This window comes from Thermobia domestica, chromosome 6, assembly GCF_964235325.1.
Source record: "Thermobia domestica chromosome 6, izTheDome1.hap1.1, whole genome shotgun sequence".
Classification (NCBI taxonomy): domain Eukaryota; kingdom Metazoa; phylum Arthropoda; class Insecta; order Zygentoma; family Lepismatidae; genus Thermobia; species Thermobia domestica.
The window spans coordinates 164,229,293-164,247,891 of NC_137459.1; the positions used below are offsets into that span (position 1 = coordinate 164,229,293).

General features: G+C 34.5%; 1 protein-coding gene across 3 annotated transcripts in view; it reads right to left on the reverse strand.

Moving 5' to 3' along the window:
- The window catches only part of LOC145688305 (uncharacterized), a 1,380,532-nt gene that overhangs the window by 49,201 nt on the left and 1,312,732 nt on the right, over positions 1-18,599 (reverse strand). For all 3 annotated transcript variants that reach the window (XM_081762319.1, XM_081762321.1, XM_081762322.1), the window contains one exon: positions 623-743. In XM_081762319.1, coding sequence (XP_081618445.1) covers positions 623-743 — 121 coding nt within the window. The remainder of the gene's footprint in view (positions 1-622; positions 744-18,599) is intronic.

The window sequence follows — 18,599 nt, forward strand, 5'->3', positions numbered from 1 at the left end:
GATTTGTATGTAACCGAGATGAATATCTTTCACGATTACATTTCATCGCATTTGATCATTTATTAAGAAATATGTAAATGTTAGGTAAATACAGAATGAGATCATGTAGGAGGGTTACTTATTTTCGTTAAAAATATTGCAATGGGTTGCCAATCTTTATATCTGTTTGTTCTTATTAGTTTTATTGAGAACTTAAATATTACTTGTTTAATTGGAATGTGTAATCCCAAATTTACTGTAGAAAAGCATATTAAAGCAAGAAGAAATTAAAACACAGACAATTTACAATACGTTATTTTAAATGGGCATCAGAAAAATTAATTAGGAGATTTCCCAATAATGTCAACACTGCTTAATAAACCAAGTAGATGTTGGTACTCGTTGCAGTATTGAAAACTGTTCAGCGTGCAAATACATTGATTTTGCATATTTAATAAGTGCTTATATAAGAAGTCATAACTTGGCAATATTATTATGGAGTTAGTATACAACATGTGTTGATGTTTTGGCTTACTTGCACAATAGTAGTTGTTTTAATTCTGGGATGAAAATCTAATGTATGGCTGAGACAATAGTCTTAGAATATATATTGGATAAATGTTAACCAGAACAGTTTACTTACTTCGGAGGATCCGCCAGTAACTTCATCATTCAACCTGGAAAAAGAGTGTGACTGCTCCCCGTTACGCAGTGACAGTTGGCGATGAAGGTAAACGCTTTGCTTTCCATGGTCATCACCAGGCCTGCAATTACAAGGAAACATTTTCTATTACACAACTGAAATATATATTGAAAAAAATATATATACTTCAGAGAATACATTCAAAGTATTCATTACCGTGATAAATTAGAAACGTTAACTAATACTTCAGATTTGTTACAATAGTGTTTTTTTTATTGCAGAAAGAAATAATAACCTTGAGCTTTGTTATGCGTATATATTTTTCTTCTATTCGAAAATTGATTTATGTTAGGAAGTATGTATATGCCACGAATTAGATTTTATATAAAACTAGCCTTTGGCTAGCTGGGTGCTCCGCCTCCAGACACTCGAGTTTGCTCGACCTACGGCCGCGCATCTTTTATGTATCAGCCTTTGCGCCAACAATGAATTTGTTGATATATTTGTTATCGCGATATATTCGTTTGACTTCTTTTTAATCATAATCTATTATTTTCTGTAAAGTAGTGACTACGTAATCCTGAATATTGTTGCCGCCGTTGAAGGCGTTGACCGGTACACTCTGCCTTAAAATTGATTTAAGCAAAACTCACAAGGTTGTGCGTATGTAATAGATATTCAGGGTGTGAGATTATCATAAACATAAGAATGATACTGAACAAACAACCTTAGGGAGTGTGCAGAAGTTAGTGACTAGACAAACAAGGGACGTGTGGGGGGAAGAATTACAAGGATTGCCTGCTACTTGCCAAGTTACAGCTTTGCTACATCTGCTCCAGAAACCAGTACGATGACATCACGAATTGTCTCTCAAACTACAACATAGGAATCAAGGTGCAGATGTTGCAAAGCCAGGTCTCGATCTCGGGACATTAGGGTCGCTTTCGCTTCAGCTTCACATTCAGACAAATATGCATCTCCATTGACTCATGGCGAGACTCCCAGGCTTCCTCTGACTCTCGGACGGGTGGTTCGATGACGGGCCCTCTGCCAAAAAAGTCGGGTGGTCCTCCTTCAGAACCATAAGTAGACCATTAGCAATATGTTAGACCATCGAACAGAAACGAAAAACAACAGCAGCAAGGCAAATGGCCACTTGACGAAAGAGAGCCCAAAAGACCTCTTGACCCTTGTGATCTGTGTATTTAAGAGATGATTTAGTGAGTATCACGACGACATGATGTAGATCCCTCCTCCCAGAGGGTATTCTTTCCGATAGTGACGAAGTATCAAGTCATGCTGATAGTGGGGAAAATTTGGAATGGGGTGAAGAGGAATGGTTGTTATTTTGAGAGCACGTGGATAGGAAAAGAAAATGTCTGCAAACGTTATTGTTTTTAATCGAGTTACATAAGCTTATGTAATGTAAATTCTCCGACTAAATAGAAGGCTTATGCAACTGATGAGACTTTGAAACTTCGTCCCTCGCTCTCTGAACCGATGCCCTGCCTTGCCGTTGGTTCGATAACCGATGTCAATTAGTTCCTTTATAGTATCTTAGGTTGAATTAATAGTAATGATATGGAATGTGGAGGAAGACAAATGTCATAAAAGACTATAAGAGCAAAGCGTATTTTTTGGATCGCCGAATGGAATTAAGAGATACGGTCATAAAATGTTTCCTGTGGAATATTGTGTTTTAAAGAAAATAAAACGTACACATTAGCTAAAAGTATCGTAAAAGGACTAGATTTCTTCGAGAAGTAGGTCTAGCATCTATGGCCTTAACCATATCATGTATGAGGAATAATGTCCCTTGGCGAACACACTACCCAGGAAAATGGAGAAAGAAGGAAGGAATGAAAAAAGCGACCTGAAACCTGTAAGTTAGGTACCATTCCATCATTTGCTTAATATGAATAAGGAAAACCCAGAAAAATCCCATTCAGAGTAGCTGACTTGAAAACATATTTACACCCCTGCCGGAATCGAACCCGGGTCCGCTTGAACCAAGGCGAGAACATTAGCCACTATACTGCCCAGGACCACCTAGAGAAGAATAGAATAAATTATCTACGTGGAAGGGGAAACCAACAATGCAATTTCCGTTGGAGATAATTAGAAAGATGGAAAATAATCTAGGTAGGACACTGAAAATAACTTGTATTGAGGGGGTCAAATTTGATAGATATTGCGGAACCAAAACGAGTGAATAGAAGAAAATGCAACAGAGGTAAAAAAAAAAAATATAAATAAGAAAAGAAGCAAGTGAGTTGCTCTTCACATTGTTAAACTACCTTAGGAGCTGTTTTAATTAATAAGACTTAAGATTTAAACCGGAATTGGTAAATTTATCAAATTCTGTTTCAATAGAGGGATAAAGTCTGATATGGAACTTGTTCTTGTGACTCTAAATCTATCTACATACAAATGTTTGCTATTTATTACATTTATTTCTTTATGGCGATTAGCATTAAAACCGGAAATAGTAGATTGTCACTACTGTCGATTCCAAAGGAGTAGGAGTGAATGATGAAAGCTATTCTCGGGGAAAAAAATCCATTTCGAAATGTCATTTCTCGTTTTCACTTACCATCTAATACTATGCAAATCGATATAGAAACCGGAAACGGTAGCATATTTCTGCTATTGGTGACTTTAGTAGGTGAATAGGATGGTTGTGAAAGCTGTATTATTGGAATAACTGAATCAATTTCAAGAAAGCCCCTACTTTTTAATCTTTATTGTTTTCGTCAAGATAGGAGACGGAAGTTATTATTGGAACATTCAAACCATATCAAAGAATATTTTTTTTTCGCTATGTCTTGCGGTTTCTTCCTCGGATGTTTGTTGACAGGCAGACGGAAGAGAGGGCATTCCTGTTAAGTAAGACTCCCTATATTTTTGCATAGTATAGTTTGGAAGTCTAAATAAATGAGCTTCGTTTTACAGTGTGAAACTGCACTAGAGTTCCAAGCTATGAGAACTCAGCACTAAAACTAGAAGTAACACGTATAAATTTACGTCGCCATAATATCAAGAAAAAAAACTATTCCTAAGTGCACATCCAGAAACGATTGACATTTTTGAAATGAAATATTCCAGTTTTACGTCCCATAGTTATACCGGCTAAGCTAAATTAGACGATGATGATGATCCATAAATGCAATGGTGGAATGAATAAAGTGGGAGGAAACGGGAGAATCCCGATAAAATCCACGAACAAGATGTTTGTCCACTACAAAATTCACTTGGTTCGAGATAGAATCGAACCAGGGACCCCACGCACAAAAGTGAACGCTCTACCACTGAACCACCGTGTTCCCGCTCAGAAATATTTGTTGGGAGGTGTCTAATACTAAAATCTACTACGTCTATGTAGTTTTTAACGGGTATAATCTCCAACAGAAAAGACGATAAGCAATTGTAAAATACTTCCAGCTATATTTTCAGAACAAAATAGTAGAACTAACGTATTTTATAAGAGGGATAGTATAGATAAAGTTTGAGATCAAATTTTTATGCTACATCAATCATTTCCCAGTTAAACAGGTATTTAGAAAGTGTACAGATGTACGTTGACTTATGAAGTTTTGCAGAAAATCCGGACGCGGTGGACCCTCGTGGGTGCGCTCTCGTCTCTTCCTTAGACGCTGAATCCATGTCGAAAAGAACTTACTCGCTGTCTCTTGATATTCTTGCACTATGAAGATCAATATCGGAACCGAAAGTAGAAGTAAATTTCTATCCTTTCCGGGTTTAGTAGAGAGACGCGAGCTTTTCTTTAAACACTGAATCGACAAAAAAAAGTGTGATTATCTTCCGTTTTGTCTCTATGGCGATCAACGTTGAAACTGGAAATTGATAATTTATACCACTTTTAGTTTCAATAGAGGGTTAACGGAACCTATTTATGGAACGCTGAATCTATTTTTAGAAATAATAATAATAATAATAAAAACTTATCGATATCTATTACCGTCAGATGGACAGGCAGAAACACAGCCGTTATATATGTTTTTCGACATTTTTGCACACCACAGTTTGGAAGTTAAAAATGGATATTCCTTAGATCAAGAAGCGTGGGACTGTGGTGCGTGGAAGCCTTCCAAATTTCATGAAGTGAGCTACCAGCTATAACAGAACTGTTAGGATAATGATGATTATAATCATTATTCATATTAACTGCGTGACTGGGTCTCGTTTCGTTTCATATAGCAAAATGTATCATATATAGCACACATCAATGTTTCAAATGTTCATTTTATTCATTTTGTGTATTTTGTGTTGTTTACGATGTCATTATTGTGTAGAAAGTTCGAAGTAGCTGGAGAATGGAATATACTTCTTCAATTTCATCTACGATACTTCTCAAAATTGAAAATAACACATCATACCAACCAAAGTCCGGGGAACCATGATGGCTCTGTTATAGAACGCTCAACTCTGCTGCGTGAATTCCATTGTTCAATCTCAGGCCATGCCAAGTGGACTTTGTTGTGGACTCAAACATTGTGTGCGTGAGTTTTCACGAGATTCTTCCGTTTACTTGCACATTCTTTATTCCACCCTTATCATGCATCTCATCATCACCGTCTCGCTCAGCGTCAGCGCGTAATCATTGGACGTTAAACCAAAAAGAATTAGTGACCAACATACTAAGATATTTCAAATATTCTTTCTGAAATAAAGTATGGTGTATAGAAATAAAACTCTAATTCCAAAATAATAATAATAATAAAGTGAACTGCAAAGGTTTAATAATTTTAAGAAAGAAAAGCATTCCAAAGAATGTAGAGTGGTTGCACATATTCCTCGCAAATTAACTATAACAAATCTTCCAAGACGTGATATATATAGCCTACATATATATATATATATATATATATATATATATATATATATATATATATATATAGTGGCGGATCCAGGATATGATCAAGGGAGGGGCTAAACTATAGTTTGCCGTTTTATCCAGTGTAAAGCAGGATTGAAGCCCAGTGTAAACCTGAGCGTCAAGGGGGGTATAGCCCCTATAGCCCCCCTTGGATCCGCCAGTGTATATATATAATATGTCTAGAAGGCGAAATTCAGTCAAGCAACGAATTCCTTGTGAAAGTAAATTAGTTTTTGTAACGCAATTTTCGTTTCTAATTCAGCTTAGACAATAACTAGAATATTATTTTCAACTTTTTTAGTTTTAATGTATCCTATATATTTACAATGCAGGGAAAATTTTTGTGTTGCAACTCTTATTTTCCATAGACGTTTTTTATAGAATATAATATGAAAATCTGATAGCTAAGTGAAATGAAAAATACAATAAAAAACAAAATATTGCAGGTATTCCTAACCTCAAAGTACCCCGATTTCGTAGCATTTCGTAAAATGAAACGTTCTAAAAAGCTTATGAAAGGTGGCGGAAGTATTTATCATCACTGATAGTTGAGGACATGTATTCTCTTATATGTACGAATATTTTCCTTCCCTGCTACCTGGAGAATATTCAGCAAACTAGGTAATTATATATATAGGAATACTTGCAATATTTTATTTTTTATTATATTTTTCATTTCACTTAGCTACCAGATTTTCATATTAGATTCTATAAAAGACGTCTATGGAAAATAAGAGTTGCAACACAAAAATTTTCCCTGCATTGTAAATATATAGAATACATTAAAACTAGAAAAGTTGAAAATAATATTCTAGTTATAGTCTAAGTTCAATTAGAAACGAAAATTGCGTTACAAAAACTAATTTACTTTCATAAGGAATTCATTGCTTGACTGAATTTCGCCTTCTAGATATATTATATATATATATATATATATATATATATATATATATATATATCAAAACATAAAACATGCTGCCAAATTGGGTGATACACAGCTCATTCGTTAACCTTTTAATTTATCAGAAGAAAAAAATTAAGAAGCAAGGAAACAACAAAATTACAGTAGAATAACTCGAATTTTGAGAATTCACATTACGATATTAAATTCACAAATTGTGTCAAAATATTTTTGCTGTATATTATTTTTACATATTTCCATCTATCTGCATAGGCGTGCGCAACGTGGGTGCCATGGGTGCCTTGGCACCCCCATTAGACAAACTTTTTTTTTTTTAAATGTAGAATTATTACAAACTGAGAAGAGATTACGTGTAAATTATTTCCCGTCTGCATGTGTGCCGTGCGTCGCCGACGCAGCGTCGGGTGCAATGACGCTATCTTTTCTTAGGGGAAAGGGAGGGAAGATGACATTCCATATGGTATTACTTTAGATCTGGCACCCACATTCCATATGTCCTGCGCACGCTAGTGTCTATCTGTTACTATATATTTGGTTAACAACTATTTTTGCACTAACTTCCCCAAAGAGCGTGACATAAGCTCTAATTATAGAATGACTACCGGTATGTAAAGCTTATTGTGAATTAACCACTTAACGGTCAGCTTTTATGTAGAAACATGTTCTGAAGAAGTCATATTTTTTTTTTATTTAATGCTTTAAATATATCAAAAATGTGTACTTTCATGAGCAATATTCCTACTTCAAGTTAAAATAAACTACATGGTAATACGTTTCAATCCAGCGCAAAGATCCACTCTGTACAGCGATTTATTTTACGAAAAAAAAACGTACAGGTTTATCCAAATCAGAACGTAAACAAGCAATGCCCGAAATATTTAGGGTTTATCCATTTTCACATGTTATTTGCAAACGTAATAATTCGAGTTAATCCGAGAAGTGGCTAAAAAAATCTAACAACTAAGCTCCTGGAGGAACAGATTTTAGGGGTACATGGCCTACCAAACGACTTATGACAGTCATACGTTTGGTTTGTGTGGTCAGCACATCGGCTTCTCTCGCCGTTAGTTTTGGCTTTCTAGACCAGAGTTCACTACTTCTTTATTTCAAGTAGCTCCCAATTGTCATCACAACGTGAGTGGATGCCGCAATATGAACGAAATCAAATGAGTACGAACGGTTATCCATCATTCCTTTCGTTGATGTGAATTGTATATTGGTAACTATATAGAATACAAGGACCTGGCTATTCAAGCCGGATGATAAACGCAAGTAGACCATGAAGAAAGAGTTATCCTAATGAAAAACCGGAGGAGCGGAAATGAAAGTATACAGAGGAAATATATCAACAGGAACATTTCGAATTAGGCTTTACTATTAAGACACTACACTCGTATAAATAGTACAATGTAAAAAAAGGTATAAAATAGCATTATTAAAGTTTCTAACTTTGTTCGAACGCTTATTCTCTTTGGAATGTTGTATACAATTTATCTAGTTATATATATTAGTAGTCTAAATTTAATGTCAGGTGGGGGCACGGTGACTCAGTGGTAGAGCGTTTACCTCAGATGGGTGAGGTCCCTGTTTCGATCCTTGGCCAAGTAAATTTGTGGTGGACAACATGGTGTACGTGGGTTTTCTCGGGGTACTTCTACACTCTCGTTCCACCATTTTTCATATTCATTCACCTGCCTTAATAATCCATCTCTCTTAGCTTAAAGGACAAAATCGTTGAACTTTAAACTGAAATATTTCATTTTCGTTTTAATGCCAGGTATAAATAAGTTTTCATCAACAACCAAAATAAACAGCAAATATTTTGTTTTGTGATGATAGTTGTTTCTTTTACGTACAGAAATAAATATGTTGTATGCATCACAGAATCAATCACGGTATTTAAGTTTTGGATAATATCCGATTGGTCATATGTTGCCTTGATGTTACACAACTTACTAATTGGCTAAATGTCATGTATTTGCTCTGTGAAAGTTATAATATAAGAGTTTTAAGAGTTTATTTTTCCTTTACTTTTTGTCTTTTTTTAGTGTCCTGTAAACTATAACAACAAAAATAATGTTTTACAGTACATATTAAATTATGGTAGCTGTCGTTTATTAGATGTAAACAAGCTAGAAGTCAGATGCTTATACAAGTTCATGATATTCACTACGAAATACTTACGCTTATTATTTACCAAACATTATTGCTGTATTTAACTAGACGCATTTTAATCAAAATTAATTGTGCTAGTTTAGTTCTTTTGCTATTCAGTCACGTCAACTGAATGTGGAAATCGTTCCTTTAACTCAGGCAGAATAGTTACCTTCATTTACATTGGCATTCTTTATGGGTGTAAATTGTAAGGGAAAAAGAAATACCGTAAACTCAAAGAAAATGTAAATTAAGAAAACACGTAATGTGATTCGATTTGAGAACTCCGAAGTCTTTTATCTCGGGTATTTCAGTATTTTCGCAACACAACAAATAAAACTTGCATCTATTTTGAACGCAAGTGTTTCTTTTCTTTGCAAAAATAAGTTCCTGCCATTTTGTAGATACGCTTGCGATTGTCTCGTTTACTCATATATATATATATAAACTTCAGCGTCACTGCATCAGAAAAATTCTGCACGAAATGCTACCGAGAGAAGGAATTTTGAAGGAGCGAAGGGCTGCCCATCATCCGCCAGACGAAGACCAGCGCCCTTGTCCTTACTGCGTCAAAGTATTGGACATTTGGCGGCCCAGATTATAAAAGGTCAATCAATCCGCTGCGCACGCAAGGTACTGCAGAGTTAGAATGGAATAATACTTTGGGACCAACCGCGTGTTCAGAAAGAAAATGAAAAGAAACCAATAACAATTTCATACAAAAAAAAAGAAGAAGAAGAAAGAAAAGCGAAGGGAAAAAAAGTTTTCCGTTCTTTCGTGTTAAAGTTAGGAAACTTGTATTCTGAACGTATGCGAAGGATATCTCACTGACAGCAATTTCATGTAATTGCTGTACACCTGCCGACACTTCGAAGCAATTTCGTTCTTTCAATGGTGTGCATGTGGAACAAGACAGTACAACTGAAATATTAATGAGAAACATGTGTATAGCAGCGTTAATGAGAAAACTGAATGTAGTTGCGGAGTTTAATATAGTGAATAGGCACGCGCGATCTTCTATGCTGCCATCTACAGATAATTGGGTACATTAAATCTTTTCCTTTATTATCAGGTGAGGCTTTTAACTTTTCAGTACTTAAAATTCATTACAAGTACCTCCATTATACTATCAACTGAGATAATATGAAGGAAATATATTTTCATACTCGAGTTTTCTAAACTTGATGCAAACATCTGGACTTTTGTTTATTCTAAAAACATATTTTATATTTTCGCAAATACGCAAACACATAAGGTAAAGGTTATATATTTTTTCTTATTATTAAAGTGAATTGTTTTTGACACACACACACGCACATACAACTTATATATATATATATATATATATATATATATATATATATATATATATATATATATATATATATATATATATATATATATATATAATTAATTTTTTCCTAGTCTTTCTAGAAAGACAAGGTATTTTCTTGAAGATAATCTACACCTAAAGAATTGTAGTAAACTTGTAGCATACTATAAAAAGCTTGGGTGCTTATCAGTTCTCTGGAATATGAGAGTCCGTTACATGCTTGTGACATGTCCCCTTAACAATTCAAAATTAATTTAAACTAGCTTAACAATTCGGATGCACAGTACCAGCTCATGATTACGAATTTTGTTAAAATTATGTCTTTTTTTTCCTGCGTAAGTTATGCATTTATAAACATATTTTTGCTTTAGTACATATTTTTCATATAGTTTTACATTTTAACAATATTACATATATTTTTATATAATTTACATATTTTGTTGCTTTTCCGTTAACTGGTTTAAACATCTGCACAAATGTTTATTCTTGATCCTATAAAATTTCAACCTAGCATTTTGCGTCAGACCTATTTTATTATGGGGGCCGCGGTGGCTCAGTGGTAGAGCATTCACCTCTGGTGCATGGTGTTCTGGGTTCAAACCCCGCTCCCGTCAAGTGAACCTTGTGGTGGACAAACGCCACGTGCGTGAATTTCCTTGGGGTTCTCCCGTTTCCTCCCACTTTCTTCATTCCACCATTTCATTCATTTCTCATCATCACCGTCTCCTTTAGCCTAACCGGCATAATCGTGGGACGTAAAAGTCAAAGATTTCATTTCTATTTTATTATGGGAATTTCTGTAAAATGTTAAAACAAATATATTGATATGATTATTTTTTAAAATAAAATTAACATTGTTATTAGAAATGTTAAAAAATGTGTGAATATGATCAAACTCACTGCAGCAGCGGAACGTGTCTTCGTACATCCTTTGTATCCCGGCGCATTCACATTGCCACCCGGGAGGTGAAAGACCAAATCTCAATTAGAATATCCTCGTGAATGGTATTTGAAATTATATTGCGAAAACCAGAATTTAACTGTTACTTCTGATTCAGAAACTGGTGAGCTTTTATACCAAATTATGTACTTAAAATAAGAAATCGTACTTGAATCAAGCATACTGCCATAAATATGTCTATGCGTTATATAGAAAGCATGAGGGTAAAGTCTTAACATCTCTCTATAATATATCACTTCTAAGTTACATTTCGAAAATGGTATATTTTGCATTTGCACGATATGTGATCAGTACATAGATTTCCATCGTTATTATTTCAGGTTGTATAATGGCCCCAAGTAGCGTAGTCACTACGCTCAAGTCATTGGTGTAACAGGTCCCGGGTTCGATTCCCAGTGGGGACACCCGGTCGAAAAAGTGTGAAATATTTTTCAGGCCTGCCATCCTGTGTGAGGTTTTGCCGGGATTTCTTCACTCACATTAGAAAATTGCCGGGATAGTACTTAACATACATGTGCCAGGCCGCTTCCTTCCTTTTGCAATCCATTCTTCATTATCTTTCGTCGGATAGTGTGATCTTCGAAGAACGTCATTCCTCATATGTGAGTGTGGCGCGGTGGCTCAGTGGTAGAGCGTTGACCTCCGGTGCTTGGGGTCCCTGGTTCGATCCCAGCTCGAGCCTTGTGGACTTTGTGGTGAACAAACACCATGCTCATGGGTTTTCTCGGGTTCTCTCATTTCCTCCCCCTTTCTTCATTCCACCATTTCACTCATTTCTCATTATCACAGTCTCCTTTAGCCTAACCGGCATAACCATGGGACGCTAAACTTAAAGATTTCATTTCATTTTTCCTCATATGTGACATGGTAAAAATGGCCATATATGCCGAAAGTCCAGAAATCCAATTCCTAATTCCTAAGGTCCTAACTTCTGGCTCTATAGATACAAGTTGGATACTACTACTTTGAAAGAGCTCAACAATAACCTCTTAATGCTGGCTCAACATAAAAAAATGTACGCGGATCTAGAATTGAACTCAGGTGCGCGCGCAATAAAGACGTATGAGTTAGTCGTTGAATTATGTCCATATGGGAAAAAATAATATATTCTAAAATATGACAAACTGTTATGAAAATATTGGAAACATACAGAGAAAATGCAACTTCCTTATTGATACCAAGAAAGTTATAAAGGTTTTTTACTATTAGCTATGTTCTGATATTGTTTTAAAGTAAAATGAGCTGCAGTGGTTCAGTGGTAGAGCGTTCACCTCCGGTGCAAAAGGTCCCTGGTACGATACCAGCTCACGCCAAGTGTACTTGGTGGCGGACAAGCACCGTGTGCGTGGGGTTTCTCGGGGTTCTCCCGTTTCCCTACTTTCTTCATTCCACCATTTCACACATTTCTCATCATCACCGTCTCCTTTAGTCTAGCCGGCATAATCGTATAACGATGACCCTGCGGCGAGGACCAACAAAATTTTATAAGACGTTGCTTATATAATGCTCCTCAGTTAATATTTTGTACATAAATAAGACTACTAAACACCACAAAACATTTCGCCTTGCATTCGAATATTTCCCTTTTTATTATGGTACATAATCACTACAATAAATACACACCTTAAAGATTTTGCGTGTAGCTTTTTACAAGATGGATCTGGAATTATATGTTATTTATATTTTGTTGCTATGACAACGAATCTCTATATTAATACAAAAACAGCAACATATATAAACAGTTAAGCAATTACATGTTTATATATCCTTTTTCTCTATATATTTCTTCTTCGTTTTCTTTAATAGCTTATGCATCAATTGAAAGCACATTTGCCCAAAGATGTTGAAATACAAGTTACAAGTATAAAATACAAGTATAAAAATACACATATCGTTATATAATGGCGCCTTGAACAAATGGACCTTTTTATATTATTTTTTATTATTTTTTGAAAATAATAAGAGAAATCCTGGGCCGTTAACTATTACATACGAAGTACTGAACTTTCCGACTGATTCTTGTATATATAAAATTATAATTCTCATCATTATATCTTATATTTCACTTTCCCAATAATATTATTTTTATATTTTACTATAATATCTTAATAATTTTCACTTTAAATATATATATTAACGTCGAACATAAAGGTACATTCGGAGAACGGCATAACAGTTGTTCAATCTTCAGAGTCTTTTGTGGCCATTGATACATAATATAAGATGTAATGTAAAAAATATCTCAATTTAACGAGCAGAATTATGAAGATCGCAAACAGAAACCGACCTTTACATAATTACCATTATACACAAGGAAGGAAAAACATAGAATATATTCAACAAAATATAAAATTAAAATGAAAATATTGACAGTATTTAAAACATAACACAATAATTAACAAGACAACAAAAACTAACACAAGAAAATTAAAATGAAAATATTGACAGTATTTAAAACATAACACAATAATTAACAAGACAACAAAAACTAACACAAGTAAAGAGACTATCATATTAAAAATGAGCTCACAGATTATGTGTTGTCCATGTTATTTTTATTCACAATCTCAGAAGGAACTAACGTTTTTGACTAATTGCATCCATTTACTCTTAGTATACTTTGAAGGACGCCCTAATTTAAGTTCATCAATATTACGTAGTCCCAAAAGCTTTCCAGTCTTCACGTCCATTAGTTCGAAAACTTTAGGATTAACTTGTCTTATACATAGATAGGGTCCGGCAAATAAATCACCAAACTTATAAATTCTTTTTAAAGATGCATCACTTTGTGGGTGTAATTTTACAAAGACTAAATCCTTAGTTTGAATCTTAGTTTTACCTAACCGTTGTTCTTCTATTTTCTGATTGCGAGTCCTAAATTTCTGCGTCCTGCGAAAGTGTACCATACTCACAAGATGTGAATAGTCCATATCATCATTCTCATTGAATGTAATACCTAAATGTTGCTCCATCAGTTGTATAAAGTCGGTTCCATTATGGATATTAGCTGGCGCTACACCCAGTGTATCTGACACTGAATAGTTCAAAAAGTATGTAATTTCAGTAACATACTTAATCCAGTCAGAATGCTTACCACAACAATAATGTCTAAACAACACACCAAGATTTCTATGTATGTTTTCCACAATAAAACTACTGGGATGGTAAGGAGTAACAAAGTGCACCTTAATATTGGTGTAGTTCATTGCACGTATGAACAAATTGCTTCGAAATTGCCCGCCATTGTCACAAAGTATGTGTTCTACAAGACCATAATGTGGTATATATACATTTAAAATTCGGTTAACAATTGCTGAGGAAGTCGCTTTACGCAAAGGGTATGCTAATAAATATCTAGTAAAAATGTCCATAACCGTGAAAAGGAAAGTTTCGCCTGTGGCCGCTGTCGGAAGAGGTCCATACAAATCTACGGAAATAAAAGAGAGAGGTCGTTCAGGCATTATTGACATCATAGGTTTATATAGCGATTGATAATTGTGTTTGATATTCATACATTCCTCACAATCATTGATATCATTTTTAGTTTGTGATCTGAGAGATTTCCAATAGAAAGATTTACTAATTAAAGAATAAACTTTCAAATATCCAAAATGTCCAAAACCATCATGGTTTGCCTTTAATATGCAAGGTACCAATATCGGTGGAACACAAATTTTGTTCCTATGTTCATATTTAAAATCTTTGATTACTAACACACCATTAAACATTCAATACAAAGCACTCCAAGTACGAGGACAATCGCAATTTCCAGAACAAGATGTCAAATGATGTATAATTTTTGCATATTCTTCATAATTTCTTTGATGTTCTTGCAACTCCTCCAAAGAAATTTTGGATATTTTCTTTTGTAATATTTTAAATTCATTTATAGATAATACCTTATGATTCTCATTTGGAAACAATCTAGATAATGTTACAAATGGAACATTATCAATCCACATTATATGTTGAACGTCAAAATCAAAAGATTGAAGTTCTAAAGACCATCTTAATAAACAACTGTTATATCCTTGTACTTTCTTAAGATGAAGTAAAGGATTATGATCAGTTATAACAGTAAAATGGCATCGACTAAGATATGGACCAAATTTTCGCAATGAAAAGCGTTCACCTAGTAATTTAATTTCTATGGTCGTATGCCCGTTTTCGGCGTTCTTTAACGTTCGGCTAACGCAATGTATGACAGCTGGTTCGTTGCTTATAGGATTCCGTTGCCAGAGCATGCCTGAAATTCCAAATAACGAGCCATCACATTGCACATAAAATGGACAATCATATCTAGGATGGTTTAAGCGAATATTTTTCATAATCATATCTTTAACTTATGGAAACTTTGTTCTTGCAAAGCACCCCATTTCCACGGTATTCTCTTCTTGGTTATTGAGATTAAGAGATCTGCTATTTCCGCAAATCAAGGTGTGGATCCTCTAAACCAAGAATTTGTCGTGTTTCCTTTAGATTGGTTGGAAAAGGTAAATCCCTAATGGCTTGCACTTTGGAATCACTATAACACATTCCGCTGGCATCAATAAAATAGCCCAAAAATTCGACCGATTTCCTGAAAATTTTTGACTTTTCAATATTTATAGTCAAACTTGAATTTTATAATCGCTCCAAAACAGTGTCTAAACTTTCCAAATAATCTTTGGGAGTTTTCCCCATAATCAAAATGTCATCAACATAATAAACAACGTAAAACTTGTCCTATTACTTCATTTAAACATGTGGCCAAAGCAGCACAACCAATGATTAGTCCGAAAACAACACGATTATATTCATACAATTGTCCTCCAAACGAAAAGGCAGTAAATGGTTTTGAACTTTCCCCTAACAAGATTTGGTTGTACGCCATTACGAGATCAAGATTCCCAAATATCGTGTTTCCTTGTAGTGAGCTGAGAACTTCGTCCACTGGTGGGTACCTGCTTGCTGCAATTTTATATGTGAATTCAATTTTCTTAAATCCAAAACTATTCTTAAATGTTTACCATCCTTTTTGGGTACTACATGCAAGGGATTTAAATGGATACTCTGGGAAGGTTGTATTATACAGTCTTTCAGCATTTCAGATATTTGTTGGCTCACATTTTCTCTAAATCGATATGGCACAATGTAGGGCTTTGTTACTATGGGATCTTTAGTATCGACTTCAATATTATAGACAAAATCTTTGCAACATCCCGGTCTAAGCGTAAATACCTTTTTATGTTTATAAAGAATATCTTTAAATTGTGATATAAAATCCTTATCAGTAATAGTTATATGATTTATAATATTATCCACACATTTACGAAAAGAATAATCATCATCTCCCATCCTAAACTGTTCCTTTTCAATTTCTTTAACATTGGTTTTCTTCTGATTATCTAAGTTGATATTAAAATATTATTTATGAATGGTTGGCATTTGCAAGCAATGCCGTCACTAACATGAATTAATTCTTGAATAGTTCTGTCATCTAGAGTATATATTGCAAATGTTTAATTTTCAAAATGTAGAACAGCATGTAATTGAGTTTAAAAAATCTAATCCTATTAATACGTTTTCATTTAGTTCGTTGATAACTATAATAGGAATGGTAATTTCATAGTCTTGTATAGTAATTACAATTTGTGTTTTGCCCATAACCCTTTTCCCGTGTTTACCTGTACAATCAATTAATATCAAGTTATCCACCTTTTGCAATCTGGGATTAGAATAATATATTGTACCTTCACGCCAAAATGAATAAGGCAGAAGTGATACTGTAGCTCCTGTATCAATTAAAGCTTGAAGAGGAATTCCATTAATTTTAACACGTATTTTGGCAGTACTAAAGGTTTTCAAAAAAAATAAAATCATCTTCGAAAGTATCTACCTCCTCTATTTCATCATCAAACATCCAATGACAATTAGCAATTGGAATATAATGATAGTTAATATTTGTATCTAAAATTTTAAGTTTAGTTTCATTTTCGAAAAAAAAAAAAGTTCGGGTGCATTTAACGCTGACGTGGTTTTGAACCTCTCCACATTAGCCGGATCTAGTTTAAATGACAGCAATCTGATAATTGTGATATATTTCATTTTACTTCATAGTATTGGGTATTTTCCTGCCTATTATACACTGTTACCGTATTCTGATTTCTATTTTGGTAATTTCTGCCACCTGAGAATCTGTTGCGTGAAAAGGTGCCACGATTACTGTTTCTATCGTAATTATTTCTGCAATTAGGTTTGGTTCGAAACCGGTAACATCTTGTTCATTTGTTCTCGTAGAATAAAAGCTATTATTATTTCGTACACTTGAAAACCCTCTTGTTGGACATTAATGTTACGAAGAGTGGCATAGTTAACATGGTTACGAGCAAGATTAGCTTGCCCTCTATTGTTGTTCGGCATCATGGACTAGCTTTCAAAATTTTGAACAATCATAATAAGATGGTTGAAATTGACGCACTGGGCCGAAATTAACATTTGCTGTAATTTGAAAAGTAATAAGATGCGAATAGATGCTATTATTCTAGATTCAGGATGAATCGGATTAATAGATTTTAACTCATTATAAGCGGATATTACGAAATCCGTAATACTCTGATCCAATTTAGGGTGATAATGCCTGTTACGAATTAATGCTTCCCTGTTGGCCAGCATAAAGTCATGTCCAAAGTTAGATAACAATGCATTTTTAACATCAGAGTAATTGCGCAGGTTAACTGTGATAGCGTTAAACCAAGTTGAACATGATTGCAATAGCACGTGTGGCAGACTTTTTAGAATTTAGATTCATCCACCCCCATTAAGTCACACTCATCTTCGAATTTTTCTATAAATGTGCTAGCTGGTATATCATCAGACCTACCACTAAACTTTGTAAGAGACTTAATTTCACTAGCCCGTAAAAATTTACCTCTGTTTCTATCCTTCACCTGTCGTGAATTCATGAGATGTTTTCTGCCACGATGTGAGGAACGAGTGTTTCTTCGATGCTGGCTCACACAAACTTCATTATCACTACTTGTCGAATATTCAGCGGAATCATCACTTTCTTTCGTGTTCCAGTGATGATGATGATGCTGATACTGGGATGTCTGCATAATATCAGTAGGAGCTCCATTGCCGTTAACATGATTCTCACTAGCTACCATAAGATTTTCTTTAATAGAATTCACTTCTTCTTGTAAGTCTCTAATCTGGTTATTGTGTTCACTTATTTGGGTGGAGTGATCATTAACTATAGTTTGTACCACTTCAATAGAATTTTGCATCTCAGAGAATCTACGTATAATATGATCCATTTTAATGTCACTTTGTTCAATTCTTAGGTTCGTCTGATCGATCTTATTATCAAGTTGTTTCATTTGTTCCATTTGTTGATTCATGCAATCACTAAAATCCTGCTTTAATTGTCCCATCTGTTAGTTCATTTGTTCAGCAAAATTTTGCTTTAATTGTCCCATCTGTTGATCGATTTTGCTGTCGAGTTGTTTCATTTGATCCGTTTGTTGACCCATTTGGTTACCAAAATCCTGCTTTAATTGTCCCCCAAGTTATTTGATTCGTTCCATTTGTTGCTTCGATTGTCCCATTTGTTGTTTAATGAGATCGGTCAGGTCAGAAAAGCTCATTCCCCTGTTGCCATCTGATTCAGATGTATTTCCAATGTTGCTATTTCTGAAAATTTTTGTGCCAGTCCGTAATAAAGTATAC